The 15508-nt window shown below is 41.1% G+C and overlaps 2 protein-coding genes across 8 annotated transcripts in view; both read right to left on the reverse strand.

Annotated features, from left to right (window-relative positions):
• Positions 1–15508, reverse strand: part of CEMIP (cell migration inducing hyaluronidase 1) — a 105591-nt gene that overhangs the window by 77599 nt on the left and 12484 nt on the right. The window lies entirely within an intron of this gene.
• Positions 1–15508, reverse strand: part of LOC100544508 (cell surface hyaluronidase CEMIP2-like) — a 48376-nt gene that overhangs the window by 17963 nt on the left and 14905 nt on the right. For all 6 annotated transcript variants that reach the window (XM_085234180.1, XM_085234182.1, XM_085234178.1 and 3 more), the window contains 9 exons: positions 15244–15313; positions 14489–14617; positions 13400–13485; positions 12892–13023; positions 12736–12771; positions 12333–12485; positions 10762–10939; positions 5801–6016; positions 6–214 (listed from right to left, as the gene is read on the reverse strand). In XM_085234180.1, coding sequence (XP_085090306.1) covers positions 6–214; positions 5801–6016; positions 10762–10939; positions 12333–12485; positions 12736–12771; positions 12892–13023; positions 13400–13485; positions 14489–14617; positions 15244–15313 — 1209 coding nt within the window. The remainder of the gene's footprint in view (positions 1–5; positions 215–5800; positions 6017–10761; positions 10940–12332; positions 12486–12735; positions 12772–12891; positions 13024–13399; positions 13486–14488; positions 14618–15243; positions 15314–15508) is intronic.

Raw genomic sequence — 15508 nt, forward strand, 5'->3', positions numbered from 1 at the left:
AGTACCTGTTGAAGTTGATTGGGTACAGGATGATATCCTCAGGCGCTCTGCCATCCCACTGGATGATGTAAGCCTGCTCCAGCATGACGACCGGCTGGTATTGCTGGTACGGCGCTCCTCTGTTCACGCCTTGCAACTGCAAGGGATGGGAGTGGTATGCTGCTCTGGCAATGGATAAGGTCAGATTCTCAGGGCGCCTGGCCTGAATATAAAGCTGAGAGTAAAAGGAAAATGACAAACACGTCCATTAAAATAGCCAGGCTCAGCCGTAACATGTGCATTTGATCACTGTTGCCTGTAAATGGTTTTGCCAATGAAGAGCGCAATGAAGAACAACATTCAAAAAATGACTGAAACATTTCCAGTTCAAATGAAAAGGTAAAACAGAAATAGCATCTGCAGCTGTTTGAGGGGACACCATGAAGTGAGATATGAATTGTACAACACCATGGAAATGTTAACTGTTCAGACTCTCAAGGGAGAAGGTTGATCAATGAAATATCACAAAGTGACTGTTTCTCATTAATTCAAATTACTGCATTTTAAAAACAGTCTTATTCCTTTGGAAATATAGAAAAGTCTTAAGCAGTTTCTCCTGGCTTTGGATCAGGTCCAGTTACCTAATGGAATCCACACCTTCATCTTCAAGAAGCAGAAAAGGCTTAAATCTGTGGGGCTAAAATTCAACATCTTGATTCTGTGACCATACAGACCAAATACAACACTGTATATGCTACAATTAAAGCTCTTTTGTCTGGGGACCAACAGATGACCTTTGTTCAACACCTATGCTTTTTCTGTTCTTTGATTCAAATGAAGGCCAATTCATGTGGCAGACGTTATCTTTAAGGTTCAATGCATGATGTTCACCTGCTTCCCCCTATGTGAAATACTAGCACAGAAGGAGGACACGCAGCTCATCATACAAATTGGTTTCAGCACTGTATGAGATGTAGCACACAGCTTGTCATATTCCCTGAAAGGTTCCAAATGCACTGACAACAGCTGAGAACAACTGCAATCCTTCTTCCTTCACTCTTTTATAATGTAGAATAATGCTATTTGCATCAAAAATAAGAATGACTTTTAATAATACACGTGCACATTCAGCACAATTATTTTTAAACTCAATTTCTGTCTTCCAGCAGATTTTAATACTGCAGGCAAAACTAGGAGATGGTGATACAAGGTCCATCAGGATATCCTCCTCTCAACACAAGACTTTGCGAGCCTGACCTCTCCTATCTCCATATTCTTATTCCTTTTCTTGTCTACATAGATTAAAAGCTCTGCAAAACAGATTGTCTTCCACTAGTTTATACATAGGATTAATTAGAAGTTTATTGTAATACTAATGATAAGACAACCTTAAAATACAATAGGAATTGCTTTGCTGACTCCAAAGTGCAATGAAGGAGCAAATATTCCCATGACATTTAGTTTGTCTTTTAGTCACAGCATGACAAGTGACAGATTCCCATTACTTCCTCCTTGGAACATAATGTCTTACCCACTGCAAAATTCATCTCACAGAAAACAGAGGTGATGCATCCAGCATGATTATTTAACCTGAAGAAATACATTTGTGACTGAATTTAAACAGGAAATGGTCTCAAGAAATTTAAGAAAATGTTTAACTAAAGCTGCAAGTTTTCTGGAGGTTGCTAATTCAGCTCCCTGGTCCGTTGTCATGATCAGAAGAACCTTGCACTTGACCTGCTCCTGGCATTGTGTTTGTGCTCCACAGCACCTCCAAAACATGGGTCATTTCAGCCTAACCACCCTCCACCCCTGTACTAAGCATCTTCATGCTGAATGCTTGAGTGAAAAAAAATGGGATTCGTGTCAAAAAACAATCTACAAGTGGTAATGAATGTTTCTTGGATATTCAGTCCATTCCTCCTTTCACTCCAGTGCAACCCTGCCTGTGGCACTTCAGTGATGAAAGTCTCTCCTTTGTGGATCCTTGGAGATGAAAGTTGATCCCAGAGCCATATTTAACACTAGAATTTCTTGATGGCTGAAACCATGGATCAGTTTGCTCCAATCAATATCTGAGCAGCAGCCCATTTGCTCACTCTTCATGGATCAAGGAAGAATAATTTGTTTTTGGTGTTTTTTTTTTTTTTTTTACAGTCTGATAAAGGACTTTTTTTATCCATGAAACCAAGGAGGAAAACCTATTTTCCCTTCACATTAAAACCATAATTGTGAAGTCGATTATGTGCAGTGCAATAACCCACATTTCAATCCCATTTGTCCCCAGCCTGATGGAGTAGTTCTGGGGTCAGTGTAGGTGATCAGAAAGGTCCCTTCAGACCTGAAATCTCATAAATGTATTAATCATTTTCAATCAGAACAGCATTTTCTGATAAAGAAAGTGGGAATGAATACTGCAAATGCAAAGTAATATCTCACTTGTGTCTTTCTGGATGAGACACAACCATTTCTGTCCTATCTCTGTAAACTGATGTTATGAGGTTATTTTCTTCAAATATTTGTATCCAACAAACACAGAACATTAAGGTGGCAGCTGCAGTGCACTTACTACCCAATTAAATGCAACAACAGCTGAGATGCCTCCTGCACAGCTCTCCAACCACAGTCTTGTTGGCTTAGTTCTTCTTAAACTCACCAAGGTACGCAGAAAAAGCACCCCACATTTCCCATTTATCCCTTCTCCTGGGCAGGAGAAGGAGGAAGAGGAGAAGGAGGAGAAATTACAAGCTAATGGAGTAGGAGAAGCAGAGCTAGTTAAACATTAAAAATGGGATCCTGCTACTTGTCTGGATGGTTTAATGGACATAGTTATCATTGTAGCAGCTTAACATTTCATGCTAAAAAGATGTGTCAGATTTCCCTGTGCTTACATGGCAGTTTTCCCAAGTAGACTGTGAAACTGAGAAGATAAGTTCCTTTACAATTCACAGGGATCTGCTATTCAACTGGATAGCCAGCAAGAAGATAAGCAAAATGCAAAGCAGTAGAACAGAAAATATTCATTGCTGAGAGAAAGTTCGGTGGTGTTTTGGTTTCCTTGACGTTGCTTTTGTCCTGCTGTGCTTTCAGTTGTAAAACTGGGGTAAAATGTCTTAAAAATGAGAAACTTGAAACATATCTACTCTTCTAGTTCTTCAGTTGTTCAGAAAAGGATCATTCCTCTGGGGAACAATTTTTCTCTATGAACTTCTAAGTAAAGACTACAAAATTATTTCATAAAGAAATAGTATTTTTTCTTCCTATTATATATGTCAGGACCAATTTTAGCCCTAGAAATAACAGCAGCTTTGCTGACATCAGCAAAACTATTTATGCTGTACATCAGAGATCAAAACTGGACCTCTTCAACCAAATCTGGTGGGCATTAGCTGAAAAATAGTTTGCAAGATTTCCTTCTTCCCAGTCTGTGTGATGCTCCTCAAACACCACATGTTGGGATTGTATAGTTTTGTCTGGGCATGGAAAAGCACCATTGCTATCTACCGCATCTCTGATTTGCTTTAGCTGTAGAATTGTCATTGCCAGACCCACTACCAACTGAACACACATAGCTTACTGAACACAGGTGCGTGGTCACTGTAATTGCAAACACTGCAAAAACAGAGCTAATAGAAGTGGAACAACTTCTATTTCAACTGACCATGGTAAGGAAGTGATTGGCTGGAGTGAATTGATTAAAAAAAAAAAAAGAATTACCTAAAATGTTTAAAACTAGCAAAGAATCAATTTTGTTAACTCAAAAATGACACTAATTTTGCTAAGAGGCAGTCTTACAACCATCTAACATCTTTTTAAGCTACTAAAGGAGAATAGCATCCACTACCAAAAAACTCAGCCTATTTTAAAAAAGGACCTGTCCCAAAAAAAGAAAAGTTTCACAGTCTGTCCTGAGTTGCTCTGAAGTCTGCAAGGAAGCAGTAAGCACACAGCTTCACCTGCCCACTGGGAGCTAAGGCACTTCTTTTACTATGCGTGTAGAAAACAGAAATGGTTTAGGAATCTCATTCACAATTTTCCATGAGCGACATAGGTGTTGAGATGTCTCCAGGTCAATGCATTTGGAAATCTCACCCACCTACATGCGGATAACTGTGGGATGGACTTCTCCCTACATTTTTCTTTTATTATCAGCCTCTGCTGCAGCTGTAAATCAGGTTGATGGAATACCAAGGACCTCAGTGCCCTGCTGACACAGACTGGGTGACTCACAGAAATCCCCAGAAGCTATGGTGCTGCCAGGTCTTACAGTTTCCTTGACAATCTCCTTCTATCTGATGCTCTTCCCTAAAGCCTCACTTTATATCACATGAGTGTTTTAGCAGTCATTAAAAATAAAATGTTTGCCTTGTTAGGACAATACCAGCCTTGCAGGCTTCAGGATCAAAAGGGAAGGACAAAGAGGCCTGATAGTTCCTGCCTGTGTAAATCTTGTAACCTTAAGCTGGTCCCATAGCCCTTTTTTGGCAGAGCAAGGCAATGCTGAAGCCAAAGCACAAGGGATTTCTCAGCACTTCCCACTGCAGGAAGCTCCTAGACACCACGTGAGGAAGATGCACGGTGTAGAAGGAGCCACGAACCAGCCATGGGAAGTCAGGTGGGAACGTCAGCCCAAGTTGCCAGACTAAAATATCTTCAGGAAAGTGTGTCTCCAGGATTTTGTGGAGCTAGGAACACTGCCAGAGGAATGGGTTTTCCCCTTTCTGGGCAAAGTTTGTCCAGAAGAAGAGCAGAAAAGTAAATGGAAGGAACCAGAAAGGAATTAACTGAACTCTAGGCATTTTGCTCAGGAAGGATTTAGATGTAATGTTAGCTGAAGGACTTCGGTCTTGTTTTTCCATGCCAAGTAGCCCTTCCCTAGTCTATCTTAGGCCCATTTCAGCTGCAATGTAATGTCACTGTTTCCTTGAACTGAAAGGACATTTTCACCTGCTTACACTAGGGAAGAATAAAGGTTCTTGTGTACCAGAACTGCAAGAGGAGGAAAAGAAAAACATATTTTGTAATAGGACAACCAAGATCAAAGCAAAACATCTTTCTCCTTAGTTGGATTCAATCTTTTAAGCTTTTGGTCTGAAATACAACACCCAGAACACAGCTCACAAACAAATCATCCACTTCTAAAGATGCTGAGAACCAAGGTCAAGCTGAAATCTTCCATCAGATATGCCCTCCACATTAAATCAAACTCCATTGCATGGGACCAATTTCTTCTGCACTGCACGCACATACATTTCCCTACCCAAAACCCATAAAGTTAATGTGAACTTCACTTATCCTGCTGGATGCTGATTAGATGAAAAATGCTGGTGACAGATCCCAGAGAAGCAAATGTTTACGCTTGCCTAAACCTAGCCAAGGAAATTTTCTATGGTGGAAAAACAGTCTCACCACGTAGAGTGCCATAGTTGGGAAAGTATTAATAGACATAAAAATATAAATGCCTACTTGTTTACAATTCTGACTTTAACTGTTAGGTTGCCAGAGCCTGGAATATTATTTCCTTAGAGACACAGAAGAAAATACAAACGCCAAGCACAAAAACCCTTATTCAGTGGGGCTGTCTTTTAGGAGCCCAATCCTGTTTCCACCTAGTCGATAGCAAACCAGAGGACACAAATCCAGTGTCTAGATACTTTAAAAGCAGCTCCTGATAAAGCAAAACAGTAAAACTATACCCAAAGTATTATTCTTCTGTTATCTTTTTGAGCGTTCAATGGGTTTCACCTCACCACCCCAAACAGAGCATTTGGGGACTCCCACCCAACACACACAGTGACACTGCATGCAGCCACCTCCTTACCTGTGCATATCTACCAGTGCACATCACCCCATTCCAGCGGGGGACGGTGACGCAGCCGGGATGACGGAGCAGGTAGTTGTCTGCTCTGCCTACAAAAATGTTGGAATATCCTGTCACGGAGCCATCCAGATCATGGAAGACAGACATTTTGTCACCATCATTATCATTATTTCCAAACCACTGGCCTGCTCTGCCAAAAAACACTTTCAGTCCAACCTAGCAGGAGACAATAAGAAGACAAATTGTAAGGGCTTGAACTTGCAGTGTTTTAACAGCCAAGAGAGTGATACATCTAAGACTAGATCGCATTAGCGTTTGAGCAAGAATTTTGCTTGGCTATTCCAGTTAAATTTCTGGCTACATTGGTTTTCATCCTTCAATTGCAGGAAATATTTTTGTAAGAATTAGATTTTGAATTGCACCCACAAAACCATTTATTCCTTGAAATCACACAGCAATAAATTGTGCTGTGTCAAAAAGAAGAGGATGACTCAAAGGGAAGGGAAGTACTGGAAGATTATCAAATTTACAGAGAAGTAAGTATCTTTGACCCTGGTTGTAATCAAAGAAACAAAAACTACAAAAACTATGGTGAATTTTCTCATGTATTTCCAATGGCTGTTCTGATTCTGTGACACAGAGTTGCCCAGAGAGGTGGTGGGTGCTCTGTCCCTACAGACACTCCAGGTCAGGCATGGATGGGGCTCTGAGCTCCTGATCAGCCATAGTTGTCCCTGTTCAGTGCAGGGCATTTGGACCAGTTGGCCTTGAAGGATTCCTTCCAACGCAAACATTTCTATTATTCTATTAAGTATTTTTTCATATTTTTTTCCCCAAAAAACCTTTTAGAATGCATAGAATTGACAGCAATTCTCAGAATTGGTGCTTGTGTATATCCTAATGTATCCTCTGAAGAATATTTTTTTAGGCAAGAAAAATATCAAGAAAGAGCATTATCATCATTGTGCACAGTTCTATTTACAAAATTCTTCTGTAGATAAATAAAAGATTCTGTCCCAATATGAAAATACAACAAAATAAGAAAGCTGCAGATGTTCACCAAGAACGCATGGGATATTTTAATGCTTGCAGAGAAAATTATTGCACTGTGTGATGATTAATTTCTGAGGAAATCAAAGCAATAGCTATTACAGGTCATGTGCACAGAAAGAACCCTGAAGCAACGTATATGGAAAGAGACAGTGTAAGTAGCAACTTGATCATGCTGGCCCAAAGGACTATAACTTGTTCCGTTTTGCTCAAGTAATTTCAATTGGACTGTTCACAAGAGTAAGAATTAGGGTCAGCAAGATTATGCTGCAAGTTCGCTAAGGAGTTTAAAGGCTTTATTTTCACAATAATAAATAAAAATCTTAGGAGAACTGGAGGGGCATTGTGATTCTCAGTTAGATGGAAAGTCCCACTGGCTTGAAAAGAATGACTGTAACAAGAACGACTTGCAGAATGAAGCAACAAGAGCCTCACGTTGCCCTAGTAAGTCTTTATTAAAGCTAAATTAAACCCTAAATCCACGTTTTTGTCACTTCCTTGTTTGTTTATGAGGCTGATACTTAGACACCTGAAGCAGTCTCATTTTAAAAAGGCTCAAACACACAGAAATTCAGTGTGCATTTTTCAGCGTGTTAAAATTTTTTCTTACTGCGCTGCAGGAAATTTTTACCCAAAGGGCTATTTGGCAAAGAAGAAGGATGTCCTAAGTTCTGGGGAGGTTTTTTTTGTGGGCTTTTTCTTTTTTCCTTTTTTTTTTTTTTTTCCCCCGGATCTTTTTAATTCATAAAAGAGCAAAATGCAAACACTGTGCTGCAGCTCAAAGCTTTGCTATAAACACTTTGTGACAGTGCACGTCTTGGGGCCGAATTTGAAAATGGGCACTTCACTGGGGAAGAGAACAAAGTCAGCTGTACTTCAAAATAAACTAAGGTACAGCCTGTACGGCTTACATCTGATTAACAGCCCCACTGCTCCCATCCAGGAGGGAGTCTGTTTTGGTCCTGACGTTAATCTCATTTCTAACATTCTCCTCTAAAAGTCTGAAAGTCAGAAATGGTATGGAAATGTTAATGAGTAGTACACTTTCTTCTTTCATACATCTCAGGACAACCTTGCTTTTGTACACTGAGGGACAGGAAGTGCACTGAGTTTGCTGCTACTGCTAAAGAATATATGTGAAGGAAGACTCAGCTTATCAAGTATGTTCATGAGCTAGGAATGAGACAGAAAGGAGCACAGAGACAGATCACTTCTAGCCACACTAATATTCAAACACCTAATTTTCATTAGAAGTGAACCACCCAGGAGTGACATGGTGCAAGGGCCACTTGAATTACCTGCCAGGTATACGACAGATGGTTATTAGAGTACATCATTTCTTAGTAAAGCTAACCCTGTCGAAAGGCAGAAAACTAACACACCTGCATACAACCTCTTGATTCTCACCTCACTCCACAACTGTGCAGCAACACAGCAGAGGCATGAACGGATAGATGTTTTATGACTAAAAAGAGAACACTGGATCAGGCTGCTTAGAGAGGCTGTGAAGTCTCCTTCTCTGGAGATATTCAAAACCTGCATGGACACTTTCCTGTGCAACCAACTGTAGGGAACCTGCTTTAGTAGGGCTTGGCCTTAATGATCTCCAGAGGCCCCTTCCAATCTCTACGGTTCTGTGATTCTATGCTGGGTCTTCTTAAGAAATGCTGCACAAGTGCCCTCTTTGGGCATGGCTCTGCTCTGGGGCTGTCTTCTTGAGCTCATCAACTCCCACTGGTTGTCAGTAATCAGACCTTCAGGAGACTTCAACCATCAGACCAGCCCTCAGCTGGTTTAAGACCAAATACTGCTTCCTGTGCATTGAAATAACTTTTTTAAAGCACCTTTTTTTTTTTTTTTTTAAGCAGTCCATCATTATTGAAAAAAATATATGAGAGTTTGCCAACGAAAATGACAGGTAGAATAATTTATGTGGAGCATAATGTTTCAGTCTTCTGTTCTACCTGAGAGTTTATTTTTATGCTGGAATGAAACAAGACCTGACGAGCTTTATTACTTTGTGGTCTAACCAACCAGCTGATTAGTCTGATTAATTAGACAATTACTCTTTCAGTGTGACTAATAGTTTTATCATCATGGTACAACTTGCAGTAATGTTTAATTTATTCTTAAAAATCAGCTGTAAAATGATTGTCCTTTGGGGAATTAGTATTTAGCTACCCTTGAAAAAGTAATAAAATGAAGCCTGGAGATGGAAAATTAATTAAAATAGTTTACAGGTTGTATCTCAACTGGTCGAAGACATATTGCCTCATGCAGTAATTAGTAACAAAACAATAAACCATCCTTCAAGTCTGAAATCAGATTTAGCACATCTGGGTTCAATCCAGATAAAATAGAATCAAAGTGAAAACCATGGTGAGGCAGGTGGTTACGAACATAAATGGTTTTGAAACTGGCCAAATACCAACTTGAGAAATGGACATTTCTTGGAAATGTACATACATAATAATGGATAATGTCATTAGCAATTTTTGGTAACAGGTTGACACTGTATTATTTCAATTTGTTTTAAAGAAGTAGTTAGTAAGTCTTCTGGTCATTTTTACCTTGAAAACCTTAAATCTTAAAGGCATAGCAGTACTGAACTACCCCTCAGAGAAAAAGTGCCAGGACATCGGCCTCAAATGGCACAACAGTATTAAAGATCTGCATTTTCAGGCATTCAGTAAGTAACCATCACCTCCGCTGATGTGCACAGATATTATCTGTCCAAAGCCATTCCACTGGATAGTCTTATAGCCATTACTGAAGGAAAAATTCCAATTTCTTCCACTGAAAAAACTTTTTCATTATACATTTTTCTTTAAGTTCCTCATCCCTGTTCCAGGATGATTTTCTCATTCATGTTTCCCATGATCATATTACAACCATTTCCCCACGGAAGACATAAAGAAGTACAGCAAATTAGCTCTTATTACTGCTCCAAATCTCCCTAAAGTATCTAAAATTACTGAGACCTCTTTACCAAAATGTACAGGATCTGCCCTTTAAAGGAGCAGTCAAGTGACTGCAGTCAGCATCACCCTTCCATGAAAAACCTTCTTGTTGTTGAGCTAAAGTGTACCAGAGAGGGGACAGACAAAATGACTGCTTGCCAGAGTAGTGATATTGGTCAAACCCAGAGCAATGGAAATTTTCCTCAAGATAAGCCAAACCTCAGCCCGAAGTTACTACAGTTCACGGACATCCTAACAAGCATGGATCTTGTTTGAAGAGAATGTAAGGAGAGGTTATGATCCCTGGGAGTGAGCCAGGTGGAATTTATCATTTTCCAAGCCAAGTGTTCAGAGCCACGATCCCTGCAGGAATCTAGAACAAGGACTGGAATTGCTCAGCATCTTATGGCTCCTGCCAAGACACAAATACAGAGCCCTATTCTGCTCTTGCTGCTCAAGGAAAGTCCCTGTTGTTCTCAACAGGAATTTCACTGCTAACCCCAGGAAACAGACCATGGTTTTGCTTCTAATTGCATTTGCTTCTTTCATTGTAAGAACTGAACTGCAGCTTGCAGCCTCCTGATACCTCACTGTGTCCCTCTCAGACTCTGAGGCCAGGTTCTCACCAGGTCTGTACAATATATTAGCTGGCAATGCTGCACAGAATGGTGTTCTGGCTGTTCTGTTTGCAAGGTGAAAACTTACTCTACTGAAGATTTTGCTGTGTGCATATGCCCAGGTATAAGGTACCTTAATACTGATACTTTTCAAATATTAATGGATTGTAAATAACCATCATCAAAAGAAATTTCATGCAAAATGAAGTGATGGTATGCTCTAATGTAACATGTACCACAGCCTGGAAAATCCTGCTCTTGGATAAATCTCTCACCACTTCTAAGTACTTTGAAAAACTCCACATCTAGCAGCGTGCATTCCTGTTTTACTTACGCTCTTCTCCATCAGGATTTGTGACACATTATTCTGGGGGCTAATCTGCCAGGAGTTTTTCATAAAGAAGCCGATGGCACTTGAGTATCGGTCAGCAGTTGGGGTAAACTTCTTGAAAGTGCATTTTGCCATCCTGACAGGCCCGTCATAAATCTGGAATCCACGAATAGGGAATGTCCTGTGAGATATAAAAACAAACACAGTCCTGTGCTAAAAGCTTGGACAAAGAGCACGTTCTCTCCTGAAAGCACAGAAAGCTGTCAACAAGCAGTCAGTAGACCCTTCTTTTCCCAACAGAGAGATCTGGATGCTAAGCACACAGCTGATGGAACTTGAATTTCTGCTTATCTCTAGAGGATAAGGCTCAAGAAACAATGACCCGCACAGGTTGCATAAGGTAAGGGTAATGCAGTTCAGAGCTCTTGTCCCTTGCCACCCAGGGATGAATTGGCATGAGGAAGCCCCAGAGGGCTGTGTGGCAGCTTTGCTATGCAGTTTCCTATTCCAGGACAGAGAGAGCTTTTTGGAAAACCTTAGTGTGATTGAAAAAATGGTATCAGTCACACTCCCTGAAGGCAATAGTGTCTTCATAGAAGAAATTACAGAGTGGTGCAGCACAGTTTCTGCTTTCCCCCCAAGCCACTTCAAACATGATCCCCAGAACTTAGCCCACAGCACTTCATATAGAAAGCTGATTCCTGCAGTACCAGCCCATGGACATGTTGTCAAGCTGTCGGTGCTGAAGGAAACACCGCTGGAGAGGACCTGCCCTTTCCATGGCTTGTCTTGAGAAGGCTCCAAGTTTTGCTTGGCTCTGGCAATGTTTGGTTAAAGGGTGGCCTGCTTCAGCTTCACAGACGGAAATGAGAGCTGGCCAGTAGCAGCATGGCAGAGTAGGTCGCTGCCTACCACATCCAGAAATATTGTCGATTTGTTCAGACATACAAGCCACACAGCAGACAGCAAATGGGCACACAGCCTGAAGGTCACTGGGAACCAGGTGATATTATTCCCTACAGAGGGCTTAAGGATGGATGAGTATCGACTAACACATACATTAGGGAAGAATTTAGACTTGGGGAAACACAGCTTGCTCTGGTGATAGTTTTGCTGGAGAGAGGTTGTGCTGCCATCAAAATAGCAAATAACATACAGCTGTTGAAAGAGAAATAAGATGCAGTAGTGAAGACATCTTTCTCCTTTGACACATTGCTCTTGCCCACGCAGATATGCCAGCAGGAGGGTACGAGGGAGGCATGGTGTAAGGGAGCTGCAGTGTCAGGTCAATGCTGTATTAATGAAGCACTGCACAAAAGCAATTTGGTATTTTTCAGATTCTCTAGTCCACTCACCAGTGACTAATAAATCAAGCAGAAAATTAAAATCAAACATTTGGTTGAGAGTGCTCTCAAATTGTTGTCCTGAAGAGGAGTTTATTTGGATGCTTATTATTTCTGGCCTCTACAATAATTTAAACACCCAATACAAATTACTCGTTGGTAGCCACATTCATTCCTGAGGTTTTTCTTCATGCTGCTCTAACAGGAAGAAATGGCAGAGGAACAACTCACTTGTTTCTGGGCAGTGTCCTGTATTCTCCATTTGCCCCTTTTCCCCAGTAGCTGTTCTGGCCTCCCTGGGAACCCAGATTGCTGCTTTCTCCAACAAAAATGGAGCGTGACACCTCCAGGCTAGAGCCATCGTCAGTTGGGAATGTCCCATCACTACAAGCAGACAAAGAAACGCAGGTAACTATGCGACCAATCAACTCAAAGTGTTAATTACAGAAAAGATACAGTATTTCTACCCAACTTATTAAGCCAATGGCTATATGTGGTTTGGGAGGGAATTGTTTCTTACAGTAAATAGTAGATTTGGGATGTGAAATAGACCCAGGGAAGGGTCTCAGCCTCTATTCTTTGGCCTAATACCTTGTGAGGAAAAACAAGAAGAAGGTACATTTTAAGAGATTACCTTGCCAGTGTGAGCCCAATTCCATTGTCTGAAAACCTGGGATGGGGGAAGCACAGAGGTGCGAATTACAATGAATGTCGAAGGGGAATTTGGCCTACAGGCCCACTCATGTCTGCCGTGGGGGAAACGGTGTAGCAAGAATTTACAGGAACGTACCCAGAGTTGTGGAAAATAATGTCACCGCCCCTGGCCCAGGCCCCGTGGTCATTATTTTTAAAAGCAATGAGACCATCAATTACAGCAGGAACTCGCGGCTTTTCAGGATCAGCATCTTGATGTGGGCGAAACCTGAAGCAAGAAGCTTGGTTAATGCAGTTCTCTTAGGATCTCTTATGTCATCTTTCAGATGTAAGTTTTTCTAAGTAATTAATAAGTAATGTTGAAGTTTACAAACCGACTAATCAATAATGAAATCTAGACTTTTCAAGCCTTTCATGGCTTAGTCCTTACAATCCCAAATGCACAAATATTATTTCTGATCAGCAAAAATACAAACAATTCAGTGCATAGCTATGAAATATTTGCCTCTGCACATCAGTGAGAGCTTGTGAGTATTTTCAGATTCTCCAGCCGTGATGAGGCACTAATGACCTGCTAAATGTGATGCAGAAGCCAAGAACCAATAGAAGTATCCAAAGTACTTTGCCATACAGCATGTGCTTACCTGGCATTATCGACAGTGAGATACTCTCTGGGATCTTCAGCGCTGGCTCTTGTTGTCTTTACTCCTTTTCCAATAAACAAACCAGCCTGAAAAAGCAGACAACTCCAATTACTTTACCAGACTGTATACAAGAGGCCAGAGATCACAGATTTTATCAATGAACATGGGCAGCCTGCGCGTGCAGGCAGAGCAACAGCCTGCAGCCTGGGCTCTCTCTCCCTTCTCAATGTCACTTGGCACTGCTCAGGGTGACATTAGCACAGGATGTAGTATGCTGAAGTCAGGACAGAGCCTGCTCTGCCATATGTCACGCATCAACATCTTGAGCTGTATTCTGACCCAGTGCAAGGCACTGAACTCCCACTCTCTCTCTCTCTCTCTCTGTTGCTGAAAGCAATAAAGGACTCTGCCAAGCTCTTGATAACTTTTTGGAAAAAGGCTGTTGTTAAGAAGTGCAGCTTTAAATAAAAAGAGTCGAGCCACCCAACAGTCAAAAGAGAACATGAGCTGCTGCAACCAAGCTAAAGACTGAGATAGAGCAACAGCTGTCAAGGACCAAGATGTAATGTTTACAAGACCCAGAAAATAGTACTGATTTCAATCTAGAATCCTTAGAAATAAGTTGAAAACACTTTTTATAGCTCACAGGTTATGTTTTCATGTCAACAGAATATTAGAGGAAATGTGTTTGCCTTGGAACTATCCTTAAATATTTGGTCTCGTTTTTCAAAGGTGATGAGCAAACCCTGGAACAAGGTACTTTTGCTCACCCCTCTACATCCTTGCATCACTGTGGCCAACAGCAGTATTCAGTGTCATCCTACTCATCGTTCCTTAAACCTCAGCAGTAGGTACCTGTCCAGTCTGGGCACAACCCCTCTAACAAAGACCCCTGAACTGGGATTCACATTCTGCTCAGCTCTCTCTTTATTGTAGAAAGAGTGCTACAACTGAACGTTGAGTGTCTCTTGATATAGAGCTAGAAGACCATTATCTAAATGTAAGACAGCCATACATCATTGACACTGCACATGGTCAGCCCTACACCACAGCACTATGTTGGTGGTAACACAAAACTCATCCACGTGCCTTGAAATTGGAGTGGACTCTGTTGTTGTAAAATACTCCCAAGGGGGTATGTTCAGCTTGTCCTTCTGGATATTGCCCTTCAGACTGTCCAGTTGGAACCCGATGGAAGATGTACCAGATCCCGACATCCTAAAAAACAAAGGGAGGTCCAAAGAATGGCACGTGGCAATTAGTGATAGAGATTATCCTGGTGCCGCTTGGTTTTTCAGCTGAGCCTGCAAAACTCATGCAGGTCCCCAGGGACACACACCAGCCTGTACTCATACACATCTCAACTTTCCCTTTGGCATGCACTGTAGGCCCCTTGGGCACACGTGGAGATTTTAAAAATCCATGTGTTGTAGATGAAGTTCAGGTGGCTTATTAGAAAACATAGCTTCGTCTACACAGCCATGTTAAACACAAACAGGATTTGGTTAAACGCTAGAGATAATAACACAGAAAGAGTATGTATTTATATAAATAAATGTAAAACTTTATTGGGCATTAAACTATTAACTACAAATAAGAATCAACATTTTCTCAGAGACACCACACATCATTTTCAGCCACAGCTGTGACAGAAATTGGTCTCAGAAACAACTGTGAGACAAACATGGGCAAATCCTTAACAGAGAGAAAGACTGCAGAAATATATATCCAGATTTTGTGATGACTTACTAAAAATTCATTGCCCTCACACTAGTAACATCAAAAAGAGTAGAATATATGGGACCTGGAGGCAAAGTACAGCTCTTGCTGTTAAGTGGTTTTACCTGAGCACCGGCAGCTGCATTCTCTATTAAGTTGTTGTTTGGATTTGCAATCCAGAAAGTGCTGACAGCCCTGAAAAATCAAAATCAAAATGATCCTGAACAGTTACCAAACAGGAAGGGATACGTTTTCATAGCACTGTGCTGGACTTCAGCCACAACCCTCCCATTGACTTTAAAACGCCACACAACCTTTTAATGACACTCTTGAAGGGAAAGAAAGCATCTAGTGATGTCAGACATTCATTTATAAAGCCACATGCTGAAC

The sequence above is a fragment of the Meleagris gallopavo genome, chromosome 12 (genome assembly GCF_905368555.1).
Source record: "Meleagris gallopavo chromosome 12, MGAL_WU_HG_1.1, whole genome shotgun sequence".
Lineage (NCBI taxonomy): Eukaryota > Metazoa > Chordata > Aves > Galliformes > Phasianidae > Meleagris > Meleagris gallopavo.